Here is a 23,521-nt window from a genome sequence, read left to right as displayed (position 1 = left end):
GGGAGAGAGAGAGAGAGAGAGAGAGAGAGAGAGAGAGAGAGAAGGAACTGGGGCTCACCGAAAGCGGGGCTCTATTCCCCACCATGAACCCATCAGGAAATCCTGTTAGACTGACCTTCAATCCAACCTGTTCTCTCCACTACTCTGATCCAAGTCACCTTCCCTCTTGCCTGAATCTTGCCTGAATGATTCTATCTTTGCCTCTCCTCAGTTTATTCCTACCACAGCAGCCAGACTGCTCCTTTTGGAACATCAGTCAGATCATATCACTCCTGTACTCAAACCCTCTAATGACTGCTCACTGCACTCTGAGTTAAAGCCAAAGTCCTCACCATGGCTGCCAGGGCAGACCCCCTATGTTCCCCATTACTTCTCTAGGCTTATCTCTTGCCCCTCTCCCTTGTTCACCCTATTCCAGCCACACCAGCCTCCCCGCCAGACACACTCCTGCCTCAGGGACTTTGCAGTGCTATTCCACTTAAGTGAATCACTCCTTCCCCATATATTCATGTTGCTGGTCCTCCCACCTACTTTAAATTTTCACTCAAAAATCACCTTCTCAGTGAGTCTGCCCCTATCACTCGATTTCCCCTGCTCAATTTTTCTGTACACCAGTTGTCTCCTACAAACTATATAATTTATTTGTATGCTGTATTTGTCTGTCTCCTTCTGCCAAGAGGTAAACTCAATGAGGGCAAAGATTTTTGTCTCACTCTTCACTGCTGCATTTTCAGCACTGAGAAAAGTACCTGGCACAAAGTATGCACTCAATAATAAATACTTACTGAATGAACAGACCCACTCTCTTTGCAGACTGAACCACAGTGAAAAAAAAAGGTTCTATTCTACTTGACACACTATAAAAGTAACAGAAACTAAAGCTCATTCTGAGAAGAACAAACTAGAACACAAGCCCCTAAGAGACAGCTAAAGGAGTAAGAATGAAAAGAAATGTCACATGGGAAAGGGAGTATATTACATTAGTTCTGTAAGATTCCAAAGGGTACAAGTTTAACCAGCATGAGAAAGCTACAAGGAAACACTTTATAATTCCTTGTAAAGGTCAGTGTAGTCAAGAGGTAAAGTGATCTATCACAGGAGAAAATTCAATTCCTCTAGATCAAAGGGAGTAAGCTTAACTGGAAACACCACTTTGCTGAGGAAACCCAGGCCCAGGCTACAGGGCTAGACTGTGTGGTTGTTGAAGTACTGTCCACTCGATAGGGTAGCAGAGTCATCGGAGGGGCAGAAATGACGTATTTCATAAAGAGAAAAAAAGTCAACAATTTTTGATAATTAACTGAAAAGAGGTTAAATGAGATAAATGGAACATCAAATGTGGAACAAATGTTTTATCGAGATCAGGGTCGGCATTCCATGGCCAAAACTTAACCACTGCCTGTTTTAGTACAGCCCCAAGTGAAGGACAGTTTTGACATCTTAACAAGGCTAAATGTTAAATACTTATATAAATGCCTACATAATATCCTCCATTTTGCCTCTTGGCCCATAAAGCCCAAAATGTTTATTATCTGATCCTTTAAGAAAGAATTTGGCAATCCTTCATCTAGATAATTGAGGATAAAGAATGTGTCTACGGCGCACTAGAAATATGAGCTCCGTGAAGGTAGGGATGTGTCTTTTTTGTTCTCTGCCATTTCCCTTTTTCCTGGAACAACCGCAATGGCCCAACAAATCTTTACTCAACAAATGAGTAAGTAGGGCAGGCAAACAGAAACCCAGGTGGGAATTCAAAAACAATGTTTAGAAGACTCTAGTTTAATACAGATTTTATTTATATCAAAATTTACAACCTCTTAAGTCTTTACCATGTTATAAAATTCGCAGAGGAAAAACCCAAGATTCTCTCCATAGATATTATAACTGAATTATTATGATTCTTAACATAATGTCATTCCTTTTTCTCTTCAGATGGAATGTTATCAGAGCACCTTAACTATAGTTACTTAAAGAACAAAGCTAGGGGTGACTGGGTAGCTCAGTCGGTTGGTTGAGAATCTGATTTCGGCTCAGGTCATGATCTCACAGTTCATGAGTTCAAGCCCCGCATCAGGCTCTGTGCTGCCAGTGTGGAGCCTGCTTGGGATTCTCTCTCCATCTCCCTCCCTCGCTGTCCCTCCCACACTCTCTCTCTCTCAAAATGAAATACATACATACATACATATATACATACGTACATAACAAAGCTGAATTTAGCCAAACAAGAAAACAGATTAATTTGCTATAATTTGTCCAAGATTATCCCTTTACTTTCCCTATATATTTAAACTGTAACTTAAAAACAAAAATATTTTATACAAAACAGTTCAGAAACAAATCTATAGCATAAAGGGACGATATCTATACTTAGAAAGGTTAACTTGGAAACTTGAATTTCCTTTCAAGTTACAAATACCTCATTAAGTACCAGGAAGATAGTGTGATGTTAGATAATGTTCAGGACACAAATTGGTAAGTGATAAGGTTTCTGCTCGATTAAAAAATTAGATGAAAATACCATAAACTCCTGCACAACCAACAACTAAGTTGTGAGTCGGGTGACAAGTACAGGGATACAGAAAAGTCAAAATAAATAGAATCACTGTGAATGCACTGCTCGGGATCTTCATGGAGACAGAACTCGAGATGGGGTGGGAAAGAACAGGAGATAGGCTAGGAGAGAAAGGGGACCAGGAGAGCAGCACCACGTGTGATGACAAGGGCAGCCTCGAGGAGATGCTGGAGGGCTGGAATGTGAGGAACAATGGGCAGAGTCAAGGCAATCAAAGCTGAGTCCTGAACACCAGGGAAAAGGATTCTCTATCGTGTGAAAAACAAATACTACTGTATTGTCTTCAAAAAGGAGCGAACCAATAAAATCAGAGCTTTCTGATTTATTTACAGTTATGTGCAGGACAGACTGGAGAAGAACTTTATAGGTAGGTAGGCAGAGCAGCTAGGCGGCTATCACTGGAGCCTGTGTGAAGAAATTGGGTCTGGTGTGGGGGAGGTGAGATGAGTAAGAAAGGGGAGAATCATTTGCAGAAAGCAAAAGTAATAGGGTGAGGTCAATATACTGGTGATGGAGATTAAAAAGCAAGAACACATCGAAGATACTTCCAAAGATTTAAGCTGGGAGGTATGACACTGAAAGAATGGGAACTTGAGACTAGGCCTCAATGCTATAAAGGGAATGTGACAGCTTTCATTTTACACAAGTGAAAAACATAGAGCCTCTAAGGAGACTCTGCTCAGTGCAGAGGAAGCATGAGAGACAGCATACCAGAGGAGACACAGGCATGGGGCTCAGCAACGCAGTGGCCAAGTAGGAGGATGGGATCTCTAGATGCAGGTATTGTTCTAGGCCGGAAATTACAATTTCAATTCTATTATCTGGCCAAATCAACTGTATAACCAGTTATTTCAGGACGTAAAGTAAGAATGTTCCAGGTATGTTCTGTCCATACTGTAGAAAACAACCTTGCTGAAGAGTTATATGGTGGTAATAATAATAATAATAATAATAAGCCTCCACAATGACTCAGAGGCTAGAGAATAAGGTTAATCTACATAACAAAGTTAAGGTCCTGACCACAGCACAGAAAGACAAGTGTATTACACAGAGTAAAATGTATTAAATCCCTTTCTGAAGTTAGGGCTGAAATACAGCGGCAGCTCTTCTGCCTCTCTTGTTATGTTTTTAGTTTAGCGGACACTTCTTTAAAATTGAATCATGTCTGTTCCATTCAGAATTTTGTTATTCAAACTGCCAATGAGAACATGATTTTCAAATACCCATAAGGTGATCTTACCATTCTTAGTACTGTCGAAAACAACAACTGAGACATTAGTGGAAGGGTTTTTTGGTTTTGCAACGTTGAATACGTCACTGGCAGAATGAAAAGAAGGATAAAGAGATCGCAGGTCCTTCAGTGTGACGCTGGCTGGCAGGGCTGGGTCCAGGACGAGCATTGGCACCTTAATGCAGTATGTCAACAAACATTCCAACTGCTTCTCGCTGGAAACAAACACCAACATGCTCACAAACGTTCGTGAAAATGTGATCAACACTAAAAAGCTTGTTGGTACTACTGAATTTTGCAGATGTTTTTCTAGATCCATAAAAAAATCATAATTTTTTAATAAACAAAGAATTTTTATCTCAAGAATAGAAAAAGAGAGCAAGTAGGACATAAAATTATTAAACAAGTACAGCTCTCAAGCTTTCAAACTCCTATTAATATGATTGTCACCAACATTTACTAACTCAAAGGTGCACAAGAAACTAAGCATTTCATTACTACCATCTTAAAGATTATTCATAATTCCAGTGAAGCCTATATCATTTGGCAGAGCAGGAATAGATAAATTCTGTTTAATAGAGTATCATCCTACCAGATACAATTTATCAATTCTGATCAGAATACAATAAAGTACATTCGAAAGACACGACACCAATGGAAACAACAGCAAATGTGACAAGGTTCTAATATAAATGTATAAGGTATTTCTATCTAAATGTAAGGAATGCCTAGAATAAACATATTACCTAAATAAACAATGGACAAAACACGGCTAGAGAATTCACAGAGAGAGCTATGACTAGTTAAGCAATATATAAAATTGTCCAACTGCACTAATAAAGAAATGCAAAAAAAAAAAAAAAAAAAAAAGAGTTATCACATTTTGTTTACTAAATTAGCATCGCTCAAAAAATGGACTCAATGTTACTGCAAGTCCAGTAAACCTATCCCTTTCAAACACTGCTGGTGTCACTGCAGATGGGTGTTCCCATTTTCTCTCTGGAGAAGCAATTTCATAGTATATGTGTGTATACTCAGAGCCATAAAAACTTATACATATGCTTCTACCTCAGTAGTTCACTTCCAGGAATCTAGTCCAAGTAGGAGAAGAGAAACAAAACAGGAAAAACAAACCCACATACAGAAAATGCCACAGACCCAAATATAAGATTGCAAACTATTTACAATAGTGAAAATACAGAAGTGCCTAATATTTAGTAAATTATAGTACAGTTACTTTACGGGATATTATACAACAATTAAAGTTGATAAGTAAGAATAAGTAAGAAGCATGAAGATAATTTCTGAACATAGCTGTGTAGATTATATAAAATTTTTAAAGCAGGATACAAAATTGCACAGAGATTACAAATTACAACTATAAATATATGCACAAAAAGGGAATAATAAAATGATCACAGTTGTTGAATGGGGGCCATAGAAGTATCTTCTTTTCACTCCTCTCAATCCTTTGTAACATGGCATCCTTACTTTAAATAATTAAAAATTTTATTTGTCATTTAAAAATAACAGTTTTAACAGTGGTATATTTATAAATAAATATATAGAACATAAAGAAATGATTCAGAAGGTACTTATAAATCTCAAAATTCCTCAGGATCATTTCTATAAAATAACTCTTTTATTTTAAGACTAATGGTTAAGTGAGAAAGTGCCATTAACAGAGATTTCTGCTTGTCAGTGAGGCAGTTTTGTTTTAAGGACCTATCAGAGTCTGGTAGGATTCAAATCACAATAGACACATCTGATTCTTGGCATTGAGCTAAATCCCCTTCCCAAGTCCTTAAATATAAGACATACAACTATGACAGCTTTTAAAAATAAGGAAATATATAATGAACACACAATTGAATGATGGATATAAATCCTATAAATGAAAACACTGGGTGTAAGTTACACATTAAGTGGACCAAGAGAACAGCACACCAAGACAGACTGATGGAAACAGCAGAGCAGAAAAACCTTACATCCAAAAACCTAACCCATCCAGAAACAATAAAGCTTTTATTAGCTACAACCCAAACAAGAGTTCTCAATCAACTATGCCTCTGGCATTACAAGATTTCCCATCTAAAAGAGGCAATTAATTTGGGGGTCTAAAGCTACCAGATGAGGGATTAAACAGGAACAATAAACACAAAATACTGTATATCCAACAAAAAACAAGAACCTGGAAGTTTCACTTCAACTTCTATTCCTAAGAGGAAAATCAAAACACTTACCTCTTCTTGGTTGGTTCTGTTGCGTTCTTCCCAAGGATTTCTCTAATGAAAGCAAATATATTTCATTACATATTCATGAGCTAGTACTAGTCCTAAATGTGAACAAAAGGTAACTAACAACAATGATTTTCTTAGTTACTCCACTGGACTAACTAGTAGGTTAGGAAATACAATGCTTACATCATTTAATATGCATAATAAATTTTAAGTTTCAATGAAATATGCTCAAAAATTATTATCACATACCTCCCATAGTAACCATGAAAGTTGACTTAAGCTTTTACATTTTACTACTAAAACATGGTACCAGGCTGCCAAAGTTATTTTCATGCACTGGGAAGGTATCCTATTCTCTGACACAAAGAGAAAGAGAAAATTTGTTGCAGTGTAACATGGCCAATGACCTGCAACTTCATATTTATGAAGAAATGAATGAAGAAATGAATGGAGAAATGGAGAAATTCTCAGAAAATGCTAAGGAATCAGAGGGGAAGTTATATCAGCCAGATTTCTAGCTCTTAAGGCTCTCCATTCAAGTGCATTGTACCTTTCCCGGATAAAAGAACTAAAATGATCAAAATTCCACATATAAAAAAATTAGCAGTTTCTAATTCCATATTGTATGATTTAACAGTAAAAGGGGTAAAGGGAACATACTTTGTACTGTATTTATCAAATGGAAAAAAGTTAAGTCTGTAGGCCTGTTTTATTTTCAAGGGAATAATGGGTCTTACCATGAAACTTTTTTCCATAATAACACCTTATTTCATGAAGGTATCACACATGGGACCCAGACTAAGTAAGCAAGAACCCGTGGGAGACTCCTTTCCTTTCAGGCCCTCAGAGAGCAAGGCATCACTAGAATAGCACAGTCATAAAATGGCCATCTGACAAAGTGGCTGAGTCCTCACTGGGTACCAAGAAACAAGGGTCAGACACATGGGTGACAAAATCTTGTAATGGCACGAATTTGAGATGCAGGTTTTTGTTTGGATTAGTACTGTGAACATCACCCTACCCTTCTGAAATGCACTGTTACTTGTATTCATAGAACTTTGTGTGTTGTTGTTTCTTTTTAATTCCAATTATTGTTAGTTTTTTTTTTTTAAGTTCTATTTATTTTGGGCGGCGGGGGGGGGGGGGGGGGGGGGGGGGGGGTGAGCATGGGTACATGCAGTGGAGGGGCAGAGAGATACAGAGAATCCCAAGCAGGCTCTGCACTGTCAGTGCGGAACCTGATGTGGGGCTTGATCTCGTGAACCATGAGATAATGATCTGAGCAGAAATCAAGAGTCAGATGCTTAAATGATTGAGCCACCCAAGCACCCCAGAGTGTGTTTTGTTTTTTAAAACTCCATTTTACCTCATTGCTTTCTGCTCCTCCTCCATCTGTTCTCGGACTTGCTGTAGCTCCTTCAGTAGTTCAAGATCTGTGCCATTCACCCAGGTATAAACCACGTCGATTGGCATGGGCAGACAGAGCCTAGGGCAAAGCCACAGGTCCTTCAGCTTACATGCATTTTTCCAATACATTTAGGAATAAGAGTATATAACAGGATTTAAACTCAAAGATTATGAAAAAAAAAATCAATGAAAAGGTAATCTAGCCAACTGTATCACAGACTTGCATGACTTCAAGCTGAAGCTGGGAGACGACTTGTTGAAAAAAAACTTTCTCTGCAAGATTCACGCAGATAATTTCTGCAGTTCTGCATCATTTAATCCTCACAACCACCCTGTAAAGAAGCTGCCATCAGAGAAAAGAAATTAAAAGCAAAACAAAATTACCAAAAAGGAGTTATCCAACAGTCCATAATGAAGACCTAGCCCTATTTAATGCTGCAGTCCTCCTATTCCCTGCTGCCCCAAGCCCAGCCCCTCCCAACCCTCCTCACCCTGCCCTGCATTTTCTTGTCTTCATAGCACTGACCACCTTTCTAACATATTAAATAATTAACTTGTTACCTACACTGGTAATTTTATGTGTCCCTCCCCCAGAATGTAAGCTCCAAGAGGGCAGGAAACCTTCTTGTTTTGTTCCCTAACGTACCCAATCAATTAGAAAAGTGCCCAGCATACAGGCACTCAGTATTTGTTCAATGAGTCCATGATATATGTGAGACACTAGCACAGACCTTCCTGATACTGCTAAAGTTTTTCCTTATTAATCTTTTCCTCAAAATAAGGAGTGAGGCAGGCATCTAATTCTTGAGTATCCCACCTAACCCTCATGTTTGTGTTCTGTTCAGGTTTTAACCCTGCTGAAAGCTCTCTTCCCCTTTCTTTTACCAACTTAACCAATCCTCCCCATCTTTCAGGTCTACTTCAGATCTATAATATAGTAGTTCATTATGACTCATAGGCAGGTGGCATTTCAGCAAAGACGTGAAAGAGAGGAAGCAAGCCATGTGAGTAACTAGGGGAAGAATGGTCCAGAGAATGGGAACACCATGTGCAAATGTTCTGAGGCAGACACCCAACAGGCACAGTCAAGGAACTAGAGGCCAGTGTGTCACAGACAAGGGGAGCAAGAGGAAGAGCATAAGAGAAGATGAGGGTCAAAGAGGAACCAGGGACCCAGAGCTTCACAGGAAATCAGGAATCACCTCATACTCAGGCATATGTGACAGCTGAGCATCTACCAACCCTCCTGTTAATGTTCACCACTGTCTGCAGAATAAAATCTAAACTCCTCCATAATGTGCCCCTTGTGCTCTAGACACTCCAATTGCTTACCCAAGCAGGTAAGACTTGCAAGCTTTTGCACCTTTGAACATGCCTCTCCCACTGTCTAAAATATCCTCCTTCCCCAACTGCCGTCTTCCCTCGCCTCCCACAAAGAGAATGTACTGCTTACCACACAGTTTCCATTGTACTCTGTACTCTAAGGAACTCTTAGCATACTATGTTGTACTAGTTTTTATGCATGTCTATCTTCCACTAGATGGAGTATCTCTAGGGCAGAAATGGTACTATGCATTCTGTGCTCTGCTTCAATTACTTCCTCTCTTTCCCATATCTTCAGACTCTCTCTCCTCACCATAAGTAACAGTACACAAAACCTTCCTCAGCTAGGTTTTTTAATCGCATTTATTATACCAGTGGTTCTCAAATGTTAGCAGGCAACAGAATCACCTTCGGGCTTGTAAAAACAGATAGCTGGGCTCCATCCCCAGAGTTTCTGACTCATTAGGTCTGGAGTGGGGCCTGAGAACTCACATTTCTAACAAGATCCCAGGTAATGCCAATGCTGCCAGTCCAGAAATCTGAGAAATAATGATTTATATGCAGGTTGTAGTTCACATTTTTAAGTTAAAAAAAAAAAAAAAGCTTCCCCCCCCCAAAATGCCAATTCTATATGAGGTCAGTGAGTTTCTCTTGTTCATCACAAGATGCTTAAAAATAGGGCCTGGTACATGAATGGGATTTAACATATACTCATTGGCTAAATTAAAACTCTAAGTTCATTCCCTCAACATATAAATCAGTCTTTTGTGGAAGGAAGGAAGGAAGGAAGGAAGGAAGGAAGGAAGGTCGGTCTTGTATTCCCACATCTAAATTATCCAAGGTCATCTCACTCTCAATTTCTCAGACTAAAAATTAATTTGAAAAAACTGCTTAGATGACATATTTTTTAAACTTTTTTTTTTTTTAAAGAATTGCACTTTGCAAAGCTATCCTGTAAAAGTAATCACCTGCTATTAAAGATCTTTTAATAGAATCAAGAGATATCCATACATGTTCATTTGGGGAAATAATTAAGTATAAAATGGATTCATGTACTAGCTCTTCTAATAAGTTTGTATTACAAGATCAATTTAATTCTCTGGTGTTAAACTAACAAACTAAGGAGATCGTGTGATCTGCCCCAGGTCAGTGAGTCAGTTGTTTTTCTACTATTAGACATGGCCACAATGAGTTTGAGTCTTTATTTCTGACCACAAGACCACTATATCTAAGTTTCCAGATGAAAGAAAGCCTTTATCTTAGAGTTGAAGACTAAATAAGTCACCTGTGACTCAGAACCAAAGCCATGGTGACAGTAATACAGCTTTTATTTTAATCAGTTTGGTTTAAGTGAATACACAGGCACTATGACATGTAAAGGATACTACGAATGTAGTCCTTTGGTTCTACATTCTATAAAGTAGGTATGAAAACTCAGAACTTAAATGGTATCTTAGTGCCAAAGAGTTGGAAGAGATTTTACACTTAATCTAATACCTACATTTTAGAGATGACAAGACTAGGCCCAGACTGACTTAATGCCTTATAATTAGTAGTAGATAATTTACATATTCACTTGTTACTGACATATAGAATAGACCTTTCTTTTAAAAGGGGCACCTGGGTCGCTCAGTCGGTTAAGCATCCACTTTGGCTCAGGTCATGATTTTGCAGTTCATGAGTTCCAAGACCCACACTAGGCTCACTGTTGTCAGTGCAGAGACCTGCTTTAGATCCTGTCTCCCTCTCTCTCTGCCCCTTCCCCACTCATACTCTCTCTCTCAAAAATAAACATTAAAAAAAATTTTTTTTCAAATAACATTAAAAAGACTTGCAGAGAAACTGGCAAAATGATGAAAACTCCCTATAAACATTATGGTATTTTAAAATGTATTAGAACATGTGATATGTTATATATGATCTATTTACTTGTCATCTTCAAAATTAGGCAATTTTGAAATATCCTTATATAAAAACCAAACTATATTTTAATGCAATCTAAAATTAGGAGGAGAAATATTTAACACCCATACACAAAATTTTTCAGAAAGAGAACAAGAATGGTTGATTAAAACCGCTGACCTCAATATCTGGATTTTCTAAAGCTACTTTTCCTTCTAAAATTTGGATGCTCCTTCAGGGCAGGGATTCATGCAACTGCACCATCAGCACCTAGCACAGCATAAAGCACAGTAGGTTGATAAATATTTGATTTTAAAAAGACAATCCATTTTGAGCTTTTCTTAGGAAAATCAGCTAAAATGAAAATGAAGAAGTAGGAAAATTGTATTTCATCAAGAATCTGTAGTATTCTCCGTAGTCACCAGACCTGCAGCTTCGGTACCACCAGTGAACTTGTTAGAAATGGAAATTCTGTGAGCGCCTGTGAGACCTCCAGACGCAGAAGCTCTGGGGGTGGGGGAAACTGTATCTTCTCAAGCCTTCCATGGCATTCTGCTGCACACTAAGGTTTTAAGAACTGCTATGTGAGAGAAATGGTTCTCTACCAACTTTTTACTCTCCAGACCCTTTACACTTAAAAATTAAGGATCCCCAAAAACTTTTGTTTATAGATTGTAACTATTCACATTTGCCATATTTGAAAATGAAACACTATAAAAATACTTAATTCATCTTAAAATGTTAACATGAATAACTTTTTTAATGAAAATAATACTCTCCCAAACAATAAAAAAAAACAGTGAGAAGAGAGGCATTGTTTCACTTTTCTGCCAATCTCTTTAATGACTTAGTAGAAAAGAACAAGCACCTTGGATCTTCTGTCTGCAATCTGTTCCCACGTGTTGTTTTGGCTGAAGTGTATAAAGAAAACCCAGGCTCACACAGATAATGTAGCTGGAAAGGGGAGTTGTATTTTAATAGCCTTTTCAGGTAACAGCAGGTTTTCTTCTTTGATCCTACCAAAATAAGTGGTAGCTGCTTAAAAATTCGTTGCAGTGTGGAATGTGAAGCCACATTAAAGAACTTTTTGTGCTTTCACACCAAAATCCATTGGTCTTTCTTACACTTTGAATGACTTTTTTACCCATGCAAGATTTTGTAAACACCTGTAAGGATCCTGTAACAATGTATCGGTTATCTGGAAAATAACAGCTTACTGAGTTATACACATCTGCCAAATGGTGACATATTTCCTTAATTTTCCTATATAATATTAATGAATGTGATTTTTGTGGACAATGCCACATATCTATCTAATCAGAGAAGTCTTTATGATATGTGAACTGTTAAGCTCACAGTGATAGAAACAAGTTTTCCCAAATTCTAATTTACATTTGAAAGCTCAAATTTTATCATTGGCAACGGATACTAATTGGCAACGGATACTATTATTCATTTTCCTTTAAGAGACAGAATTGCTTTATTCACTGTCAAGAAAACATCTGTCAAATGACCATTGTGAGTAATCACACTGTCATCTGTCCTTTCAAGTTATGACAGTGGTGTCCCATGAAACAGAAGGGCTGGTCTAGGTTGCAACTCAACCACACCAGGGTTTCCTCAAGACAATCACCATACGGTCAGGTGCACTTCATCACACGGAACATTAAAAAGATGTATGGCCAAAGGGTCAAGATATAACCAAATGAATAACTTTTAGTGCTTCAACAAGAACATTTTTAAGTGAAACTAACCTTTATCTGACCCCTGCAAATATAGGGTGGTGAAGAATACAGTGATTCATGCTAAGGTCTGGCGATCTTACCCAGCACTGCTTTTACACCACCAGTGCAAATGTCAGCACAGTACAAAAGGCAAGTAACACCTTAGAACTCTTATAAAAAGTAGTTTGGATTTTGCAGAACCCTAGAGTCTTTGAAAACTATCTTTAAGAGATCCTAAGAGAAAAGCCTCGAGTTTCCCTACTTCACTAATTACTTGCTTACAAGCCATTCTCCCTACCACACTATGAAATTCTTTACCACAGATAGTTATATATCAGTGTCTAAAACAGAGTAAGGCTTAAAGATTCCTTTTCTGTTAAAGGAGCAAATTAAGGGATGTCATTCACACATAGGGCACTGAGCAAAGAGTAAAGCTTTAGTCAATTCAAAGAATCTCATAGCCCTTCCTCCCTAAGATGGTCAGGACTATAACAGTGCACACATCTAATTAGCACACTAATTTAAAAAAAACACTTATTTGACAGAAACCACATAGGGACTCATAAAAAGTGAACAGAGGGACAAGGAAGTACTTCTAAGCAGGGAGCAAGGGCTCCAGAGGAATTGGTGATGCAGTCTACAGATCCTCAGATAACTCTGAAGGTGAGCCAACCGACATCAAATGTAGTTATTTGCAGTTTCGTTAGGTTTTCCGGTTCAGTGAGAGCAGAGGGAAAGATTTATGAGAACTATCCTCAGGGGAAAATGGACCGTGAGGATCCAGGGAGGTTTGTGGTTATGGCCTCTGACATTTAGACTCTGGTCTAATGAGGTTAACTACCCCTGTTAGCTACCCCACATTTGTTCTGGTCACCTACTCCTCTTAGCCCCATAACGACTGGCTATGCACCATTACAATGGAAAAGAGTCAATAGATACTGCATAAAATGAATAAAAAAGGAGAGAACTCCACTTATTGTTTTAAAGTTAGAATGATGATTACCAAAACAATCATTAACAAAAATTTGTTAACAGGGGCACCTGGGTGGCTTAGTCAGTTGAACATCCGACTCTTGATCTCATGGTTTGTGAGATCAAGCCCTGTGTCGGGCTCTGTGCTGACAGCATGAAACCTGCTTAAGATTCTCTCTCTGTCTCTCTCTCTCTCTCTGCCCCTTCCCCACTTTCTCTCTCTCAAAATGAATAAATAAACTTAAAAAAATCATTAACAACGGTTCCTCTGGATGAGGGGAAATTCAAAATGGAACAGAGAGGCTTAACTTTTTATTTTTATGTACTGTTTGAACTGTTTTCAACCACAGACATAAACTGCTTTTACGATATAAAACAACTTAAGCACTAATTTTATAGACAAAAACCAGAAAGAGCCTGTGCAAATCATTTTAGCTGCAGGAAGGGAAGGAAGATGTGGGGAAAGATTGAGTCCACTCTGAGGTCTGTCTTATGAAGGAGGAAAAAAATCTTGAAGGAAAAGGTTGAAGACAGCATCTAAGAGTGGCTGCACCAGGAAGCTTGGCCTTAAAGAGAAAAAGACCCAACCTGTAAGGCTTGCTCCTCCTCACAGTGAGGCAGCAAGATATGGTGACCACAGGGGTAGGTAGGGGGTCAATTCCAGTGGCTTCCACAGAATGGCTCTGGTTAACAGAGTGAAGTCAACAAGAATATGGGCCAGAGCTTGGAACAGAAGACTACTGGCCAGAGTAGCCAGCTAGTTTCCTCATCCTGCAGACAGATTGAATTACCTTTACCTCATAGAACTAGGGCAATAATAAAATGAGATCGTGTAACTCAAAGTACTCAATAAACCGCAAGGCAGGATTACTCTTTGGGAATCAGATTTTTCAACCATAAAATGTGAGGACAGACTACAAGGTTCCTTCAGATAGGAGTAGCCTTGAATAAGTTAAACCACATCTACACTTGGAAAGACCCCCCCCCCCCGCCTTTAACCTGAACTGTTACATTTAAAGCAAGAGTGAAATTGTGATTCATCCTCTAAGTCCAAAGAAGCTACTCTCCAAAACTGATTTCTTCTTACCGATTCTGAAAGGACTTTCCAGCAATATTGTCTCTGTAGGAATCAAACAAAACATGGTACTGATCTCGGCTCCATTCCAGAACCACCTAGGAAAAAAAAAAAAAAAAAAAAGAATGTTTTCTCTGCATCAAATACTAAGAGTATATAACTTTCATTTCATTTCAATTTCATTAAAAATCACTAAAGGAACAGGTAAAGCAATTAAAATTCATCCATTCACCCAATGCCAACTCATGTATACCAGACACTGTGGTCGACCCAGATAAAAAAGCTACGCAGATATATATATAAAGTTATACAGATATATAAATAAAAGCTATAGTTACTGGCCTGTGGAAAGGGGAGGGAAATCAAAGAGATTTAAAAGGATGCAATATGAGAACTGGGTCTTCAAGAATGAGTTCACCAGGTAGGGAGAAAAGGACAGCATCACAAGAGCAGGTTCCGAGGCTGAGAAGCAGCAAGGATGAGTTGTTTCAGGGCAATGGTGCAGTTGGCTTTGGCTGCAGCAAAGTGCAGTAAGTGGAGAGAATGGGGCTGAGAAGGGAAATCAGGCCTTGACTGTGTTGTGCCCTGTGTGCCATGGGAAGCAGAGGCACTGAAGGATTTTCAAGCAAGCGACACGATCCATCCAAAACTTTGGAGACTCTCCTCAGAGCACAGAGCAAAGCTAAAACAGAAGAAACTGACAAGATATGAAGCCTTACTATCTGTGAAGTTTCAGCTGATGACCTTGACGAAGAGTTCAGGAGAGAGCGGAAGTCTTTAGATCGGAGCTCCCTCACGTCTGCACTTGAAATCTAGAAGCCAACCCAATGTGCCCCATTTCTTCTTCATTCCCTTCACCACAAAGGAAGCGTCCTTCCTCCTTGCAAACATCACACCTCTGTCCACTTGCTCTGGATCTCATCAACTCATCTTAAGACCTTGCCTGCTCTCTCTTTTCCTCTCAACTGGCTTATTCCCATCAGCATATTCCAGTAATCTCAGGAAAACCTTCCCTTCACTCCACACGCTCTGCCAGCTGGTCCCTCTGTTCCAAATTCTTTCAAGGGCAAATGTCTTTAGAAAGTCACCTCCTAGGCTCTATTCACCCTTTAGCCTATTCCAATATCACTTCTGCCCTCGCCACATCAGTGGTCTTACCAATGCCTCCATGTTGTCGAATCCAGTGACATTTTTTGCCATTTCTATCTTAGTTGGTAGTGGCTGCCCAGTTCCTCCTTATTGAACCACTTGGTTTTCCTCCCATCACTCTGGTGACTCCTTTTCAGTCTCCTTTGCCAGGTCATCTTCTTCTATCTGACCTTCAAGTGTGTCCTCTCACTCTATTCCTCTTCCTGGAATGTCCTCCTTTCTGCGAAGGCTTCTTCTGGCTTCCTTCCCACACTACAAATCCTAGGATGTGTGGCCCTGCTACACTCACATGACTACGGGGGAGCCCAGTCATTTAGATTCCATTCCAGCCAGCAGAGAGGAGAGATAGGGAATGAAATGCCCTTCCATTAAAGAAACTTCTTGGAAGGGGCACCTACCACTTCTGTTTTCACTGGCCAGAATGCAGTCACATGGCTACAGGAAAGACCTGTATGTGGCTACAGGAAAGACCTTGTGAACCCATGTGCCCAACTACAACTGAACATTTCTTTGCATGGTATTCAGGCTTTCAGCATCTGGCCTCTGCCTATCTTTATAGACTTACGTCACTGGGCTGTTTCATAAACACCATAAATACAACAAATAACCCTCCCATCACTCAAGGTACTGATTTAAAAACTTAGGGTCTAATGTGCCTTGTACTGGGTTTACAAAAAGAAATAAGGTAAGTTCCTTGACTTCAAGAAACTATAGCCAGTGCTTGATAGAAACGTTTATTGCTGGCTACAAGTGCACTGAAGGAAGACACTTAAGACTTCCCTGAAGAAGCAATGTTAACAGTCTTAAAGGATGAACAGGAGTCTGACGGCAGTTCAGCTGGGGGACAGGGAGTATGTTACAGGGATCTGCTACCAGACTGAATGGGGCAGTGAAGAAGAAGAGAAGCAAAGGTGATTGCCAGGTTTCCAGTATTTCTACTATGAGTGACTGAAGAGACAATGGGACCACTAAATGACATGGGAGGAACAGGTATAGTGGGGATGAGAGCTGGTAGGATTCCCATTTTAGTCATGGCAGATTTGAAGCCGTATGTGCATACAACTGGCCTCTCCAACTGGACTGGAAATTCCAAGAGGCGGGGCAATGAGCTCTACTTTAGTATCATACATAGCACCAAACTATATAGCAGGCATATAGCTATAAAATGGCATCTTCCTTGCTAAATATAGAATACATATCTATTTTTAATAATATGATTGTATTGATTTGGATCAACTAATTGAGCTCAAACTGAGATGACTCTCCATCAATATCCCTATGTAGTTGCAAAAGGACAACCAGTATATCTATTATTTTTATAAAACAAACCACAAAAAATGAAGCTCAGTATCATTCCTCTTGGCTAGCAGGGCTACCTAGAAGATGGGAAGATAATATCAGAGAAAGCACACTTCACAAATGGCTGAAAAATTCTGACACGCTATGTGTTGACACAACGTGCCTTCCTTCATCAGATAAATTAATCTCACCATCTCCAAACCACTTTGGTGTATTAGAAAGAACAGCAGCAGCAAAAGGTCCTTATCTAATACACTGAGGAATGCTCCTATCAGCCCAGAGTTCTGCACACTATGCTCTCAGGGGAGATAGTAGGAATGCTGGGTTATGACTCGGGGGGTACAGGGTTTCATCCCAATTCTGTCACTTTTATGAGACCTTAAGCAAGTTCTCTGATCTGTTTAGGCTGTTTCTTCATCTCTTTTACATTTTGTGAAGTGGGTCTGACCAAACCATCCTTGAAATACCTTCCAGCCCTAAGAACATATGACAGAAGGAGGCACAGGGCTGTGTGACTGCAGTGTGACTGGCACGGTTTTTTCCCTGCACCCACAGGTCAACACCACTGGGACACTATGTCTCTTCTCTTCCTGTCTTCGGTCTCCTCTAGGTCTTTGGTCCCAGGACCTAACCATCAACATTGAAACCGGATTCTCTTCCATCTTAACCATTTCCCTTTTCTGCTTAATCCCAACCATCAACTACACTCTATTATGGAAATCTTGCCAAATTCTTTAAGTGAATGAGTAATGTGCTAATGGGGGATCAAAAAGGAGCCTTGTAAAATGAAATAAAAATCATCTAAGGGCTAGCATCAGATCATTTTCTTACACTATCAAGGATGGAAAAGAGTAGAAATTTGAATGGGCAATTACCAAATTATTTATTGTGGGGTAAGCTGTACAAATATAAACACCTTTCAAACAACAAAGAAGCCAAAACAGACTTAAGCTTGCAATCAGAACTTGTTTTCAGCCATTATTAGCAATAAACAAAAGACCAGAGGAAAAGGCTGGAGAAACACTATACTGTAAAATCAAGTCCAGTTTCGTCCACAAAGCTTCCCTATATTTAGCCCAACCTGAATGCTTCCTTCTCAGAACTTTAACATTTGTCTCAACCGCTTACTTGGAAATCAATTACTCACTGCCCTTAGCATTGCTTGCCTTAGAATCCCTTAGCTTTTTTGTTATTTACCAACCCCCTCAAGGTAGCATCTTATCAGATCAATGGAGTTGGAAACCGCTTGAGGGTAAAGAACTACTTACAATTCTACTTATCAATTCATACCCAGCACAATTCATTATATACCATCTTTTTGTTCTTAAGTATTATCTGATTACAACAGGAGTGGCAGAAGACTGGATTTGGGGATAGGGGACACGGCCAGGGGAAGACCCTTCCAGTTCTTCTATTTAGTAGCCGTGTAACCTTGGGTGCTCAATTTCCTCAACTATGAACCAAGTACAAAGTGTATTTCATCAGTCTGCTGTGTCGCTGTAGGAGAACAGTGCTTCTCAAATGACGTGTGTAAACAAAAGGCATGAGGAAGGTACCAGGCATGTTAGAAATCTTGGGTAAAAAAAGCGTATCTTCCTGAACCATCATTTTTATAATGGTAAGACATTTAAAATATTGTATTGATAGTAATGCAAACATTTTATGGAGGAAATTGATGTGATTTTTACAGACAAAATGTTGGCCTTCAAAAAATTTCCTACTTAGCGTTTTGAGCAATCCCCACGTCCCCCACCCCCCAAATCTCCTCTCTACACTATTTTCTTCAGAGTATTTACTTTTTTCTGCTATTAAAAGTAGTTTGTTGTAAAAGTTAAGACACAAGGAACTAAAATAATATTTATTAAAATACTATATGAGCTCTGAAATACCATAAAAACAATGTATTATTAATAAAGTATTGTAAAAAATCATCTAAAGGTAGTTTCTTCTACTAGCTTACAATATTTATTACTTTTAAGACTCTATTTTAATAATCCTGGCATTCAAGGTATTCAAGATCAATTGTTGATCATTTTTCACAAATTGCAGCCAAGATTAGTCTTAACGATCACTGAGAAAGGGCACCTTCATGCGTTCACCAAGCACCATAATGCCAGGTGCTCCTCCCCACTGAATCCCTGCAACAAGGTACAGTAAGGTAGGCACTTCAATGGCTCATTTTCCAAAGAGAAGCTCCAGGCCACACAGCAATGTATGATGGGGCTGAGACGTGAATCAATCCAAGTCTGGAGTCCATGATCCTGTTTAGCTTTGCCCAGGCTCTCTCAGCCTCACCAGGCTGCCTCCTCTGTTGCTTACTTACACAGAGCTAGCTTTGTCAAACACACATTTATAAATGTGGTCATTCAACCAGTTCTGAAACTGGTATGTTTACCATCCTTAATTCAACGACCCAAATCTGTTTCCCATGCGTGTTTCTAAATGACCACAGTCACATAATAAATTTATGTTTTTCCCCAGGGTTTTTAGAATATCTAACAGTCCTTTAACTGGCGTGTACACACAAATACTAAAATTTTTAGATGATGAACTTTTTATTTTTATTTATTATTTTTTAATGTTTATTTATTTTTGAGAGAGAGACAGAGAGAGCAAGCAAGGGAGAGGCAGAAAAAGAGAGAGAGATGGAGACACAGAATCCGAAGCAGGCTCCAGGCTCTGAGCTGTCAGCACAGAGCCCCAACACGGGGTTCGAACTCACGAACCGTAAGATCATGACCTGAGCCGAAGTCAGACGCCTGACCGACTGAGCCACCCAGGCGCCCCAACTTTTTAGAGTTATAAAACTGATGCGTGCTTTGGTTGAAGATTTTTGTCACCACAGAACAAGTTCAAATGCATGCCTGTGGTGGAATAATAGTTAATGAGACATAAACTCCATAATCTTTTGTATCAGAGGAATTCCCCAGTTAAGGAAAACAGGAAGGTTATTATCCAGAAGAGAACTGGCATACAGTGCAATGATCATAAGATTTATATCAGACACATGAGTTTAAATCTGACACTTATCAATAAATGATCTAGGGCATTTGTCTACTCTCAATTTCTTCTTTTGTACAATGAGGGAATTAATGCCACCTATTTCACATGATCTGATGAGTAAATGAGATGTGCAGATCATACAGGGCTATACAACACCTCCACGCAAATTGTTCACCAGTTCTTGCTGCAATATAATTTACCTGTTTAAATATCTGTGTAAACTTCTGTGAGCAACTCAAAGCCACGAACTTGATCTCTTTATAATTTTTTTCACAGAACCTTGCTCAGTGCCTCACATAAAACCAATAAACATTCTGGAATGAATAAGTATGGCTACTAGTTTTACAAGGCAAACATCCTAGAACAGTTTACATGACATGGTGTCACTCCAGGACTTTCTGCTTTCAGATTTCATTCCAGGATACTCAAGGTAAAAGCTAAAGGCTAGAGTTAATAAAGAGACAACACTAGGCTAGGTACACAAGGGTATAAAACTCTCTGTAAAAGCAAATATCCCTTCCTCAATTTTTCAAGCATAGAAATGTGACCTGTTACTCTGTAAAACTTAAAATGTAGGGGCTCTCCAACCTCAAGCAGTAAGAACCCTTTGTAACACTGACAGAGCTTTTCACATATCAATAATGATACTAGAAGTTTATAATATTCTAAAAAAAGAAGTTTATAATATTCCTGGATTACATGTTCTTCATAGTTTCTGAAAAAAATTTATTTTTGTTCATTAAAAGGTAGTAAAAGAGAGACAAGATATTCTAAGTTTTATCTTTTCTACTAACCCTCCTCTCCTCCTTGATAGCAATCAGGAAGTCAACCTGCTCATCACCATTCCGACTGCTATGAGAAAATACTACAGACTGGGTAGCTTGTAAACAACAGAAAGGTATTGCTCACAATTCTGGAGACTGGGAAGACTAGGATCAAGGCACCAGCAGACTGGGTGTCTGGTGAGAGCCTGCTTCCGGGTTCACAGACTGCCTTCTCCTTGTGTCACCTTCCATGGCAAGAGGGGTGAGGAAGTTCTCTGAGGTCTCTTTATAAGAGGATTAATGTCCACCCTCATGACCTCCCCACCACCCACTGTTAAAGGCCCCTCCTGCTAATACTATCACATTGAAGATAAGGCTTCAACAGTATAAATTTTGGAAGGACACAACCACTCAGTCTATAGCATTTCCCAATGCAAAGTGACTAAATTAAAAGATTAACCCATTTCTTATCAGGAGTTGAATGGTTGTTAAAACTGGGTGACTTCTCCCATTTCACACAGAGGAAATGACCCACACCCAAGACGTATGACCATTATCTACTCAAACATTAATTAAACTCAAGAACACTTTTCTAGACCATTTCTACATTCTTTGAATCCTTCACAGAATTAGACACACAACAAATATTTGTTACACATTTTAAGGAGCACAAGATAGAAATCAGGCCTCTGACCTCAAAGAGTTGACATCCCTGTTAAGGACTAATACTTACATGAAATGATTTAGAAATATTTACTTATAAATAAATAACATTTAGGAATATTTCAGCTTTTAAATGAGTACAGATTAAAACAGATTACTGTCAGGGAAAATGATAACCAAAGACAGGGTTAATCATGGCAACTTAACAAAATCTCCTTTTCCTAGGAGCAAAAACTGAGATTTTTAAGGAAATGAAGGAGCAGACAGAAAAGGAGGACTGTTTGCCACAGGGATAGGAAGGTGGGCAACATCATGGAAGAAACCATATTAAAAGGCAGAATTAAAAATGTTAAACCTTTTGATAGTAGTTCACTGTAAAAATTTATATCTAAAGGGGAAAAAAAACCCTCCTACAACCACACTTAAATAAAATGAAAGAAAAAAAAAACCCTACCAAAGAGACTTTCAAAATGTATTCAAACTGACTTTCTGGGATATACGTAGGTTTACTTGTTTTACTGGTCAGAGTTTATAGAGTCACAGAATTGTATAGGATGGACTTTAAATCCAGTGCTCTACTCTGCAGCCAGTGTGTGAATCTCTGCTATAATGTCCTGGCAAACAGTTATTCTACCTATGAGTTTAGACCTGCACTGCCCAAAACCGTATGCACTAGCCACATATGGTTAATTTAAATTAAGACTAAATAAAATTAAATAAAAAGTTCAGTAACTTAGTCACACCAGCCACATTTCAAGCCCTCATTGGGTTAGTGGCTACCATATGGGACAGCTCAGAATTATAGAATACTTCCATCATGCACAAAGTTCTATTGGACAGTGTTGTGGCCATTCAATCCTTAAACAAGAGTCACACAAGAAGGCCCCAGTTTTGTGATTTTAGACAAGTCACTGAAACCTCTTTCAGTGCCAAATGTAAAATTTAAGTAATACCTTATTCTATAAGGGGTTGTTGCAAAAAACAAGTGAACAGATGTATATCTATATATTCTGACAACTACAAAGTACTATAGGAAATATATTAAGACTATGAAAACACATTGAATTTATTTACTCCCTCAAAGGGCTTAAGTCTGCTGGGGAGACAAATATGATACAAATAATTGTAATATATCACATGAAAAATGTAACCAAAATATGATTGAAAGTATAGTCGAACCTGGTAAACATTTCCATTATAACTATTAAACCAGCGGCACCTGGGTGGGTGCGGCTCAGTCGGTTAAGCATCTGACTTAGGCTCAGGTCATGATCTCACGGTTCTTGAGTTTGAGCCCCATGTCAGGCTCTGTGCTGACAGCTCAGAGCCTGGAGCCTGCTTTGGATTCTGTGTCTCCCTCTCTCTCTGCCCCTCTCTCCCTCCTTCTCTCTTTCTCTTTCTCAAAAATAAACACTAAAAAATTTTTTAAGAAAATCTATTAAACCAGAATCCCAAACTCATCAAATTAAGGTTTCTTTTTTTACTTTTTTTGGCAAAATTAAATAAAATTTTAATTTATATTAAAAAGTTTAGTAAAATGAGTAGTTTCACAAAGTATCTGCTTGTGATAATTACTGCACTCGCTTCCATCAACAAACAAATTTTATCTCATACTATTAGCTAGTTATAAACATTTTTAAAAACGTGACAAGAAGAGATCTCTTTTTATGAGTCTGAAGTACAGAAAAGTCATAAATAAGTTGAAAAGTATGTCATATATTTTTAAACAGCTGCAAGGCCATTTTAAAAACTGCTCCCTTCACGAGAGGCAATTAGCATCATGTATCAAAGGACCAAACAAAATGTCTTCTGTTCTGGCTAACGCCACTTCTAGATATACATGCCAAGAAAATCATCATAGATGTACCTAAAGACCTGAATAAATATGACAATGGCCATTATTACTTAAAAAATAAAACCTGGACACAGTAGTTTAACACTTAAACATAGGTAATCAGGAAAATAAATTATGGTACAGTCATACAAATATTATAAAGCTATTAAAAATCATATTTTCAAATAATTATAAAAATTAGTAACTTAATTCAGTCAATAAATACTATGTGGTACCATTCTAGACTCTGAGGACATAGCCATGGCCAAAACAAAGCAAACAACCTCATCAAAGGATAAAATGTTTGATAAAATATCATGTGAAAAAGCAACAATCAAAACTAATCAATCTGAAGCATGATTT

At 38.6% G+C, this 23,521-nt stretch overlaps 1 protein-coding gene across 1 annotated transcript in view; it reads right to left on the bottom strand.

Moving 5' to 3' along the window:
• Nucleotides 1-8: 8 nt before the first annotated feature.
• The window catches only part of LOC125917612 (N-acetylglucosamine-1-phosphotransferase subunits alpha/beta-like), a 38,600-nt gene continuing 15,087 nt past the window's right edge, over nt 9-23,521 (bottom strand). Inside the window, exons 2-5 of the mRNA XM_049623762.1 lie at nt 14,459-14,544; nt 7,410-7,529; nt 6,047-6,088; nt 9-4,018 (exon numbers count right to left, since the gene is read on the bottom strand). Of these exons, the coding sequence (XP_049479719.1) occupies nt 3,721-4,018; nt 6,047-6,088; nt 7,410-7,529; nt 14,459-14,544 (546 nt within the window). The 3' untranslated portion in view covers nt 9-3,720. The remainder of the gene's footprint in view (nt 4,019-6,046; nt 6,089-7,409; nt 7,530-14,458; nt 14,545-23,521) is intronic.

Source organism: Panthera uncia, unplaced genomic scaffold (genome assembly GCF_023721935.1).
Source record: "Panthera uncia isolate 11264 unplaced genomic scaffold, Puncia_PCG_1.0 HiC_scaffold_209, whole genome shotgun sequence".
NCBI lineage: Eukaryota > Metazoa > Chordata > Mammalia > Carnivora > Felidae > Panthera > Panthera uncia.
Note: the sequence above shows the minus strand (reverse complement) of the source record. Positions and strands in the feature narration are given on the sequence as shown.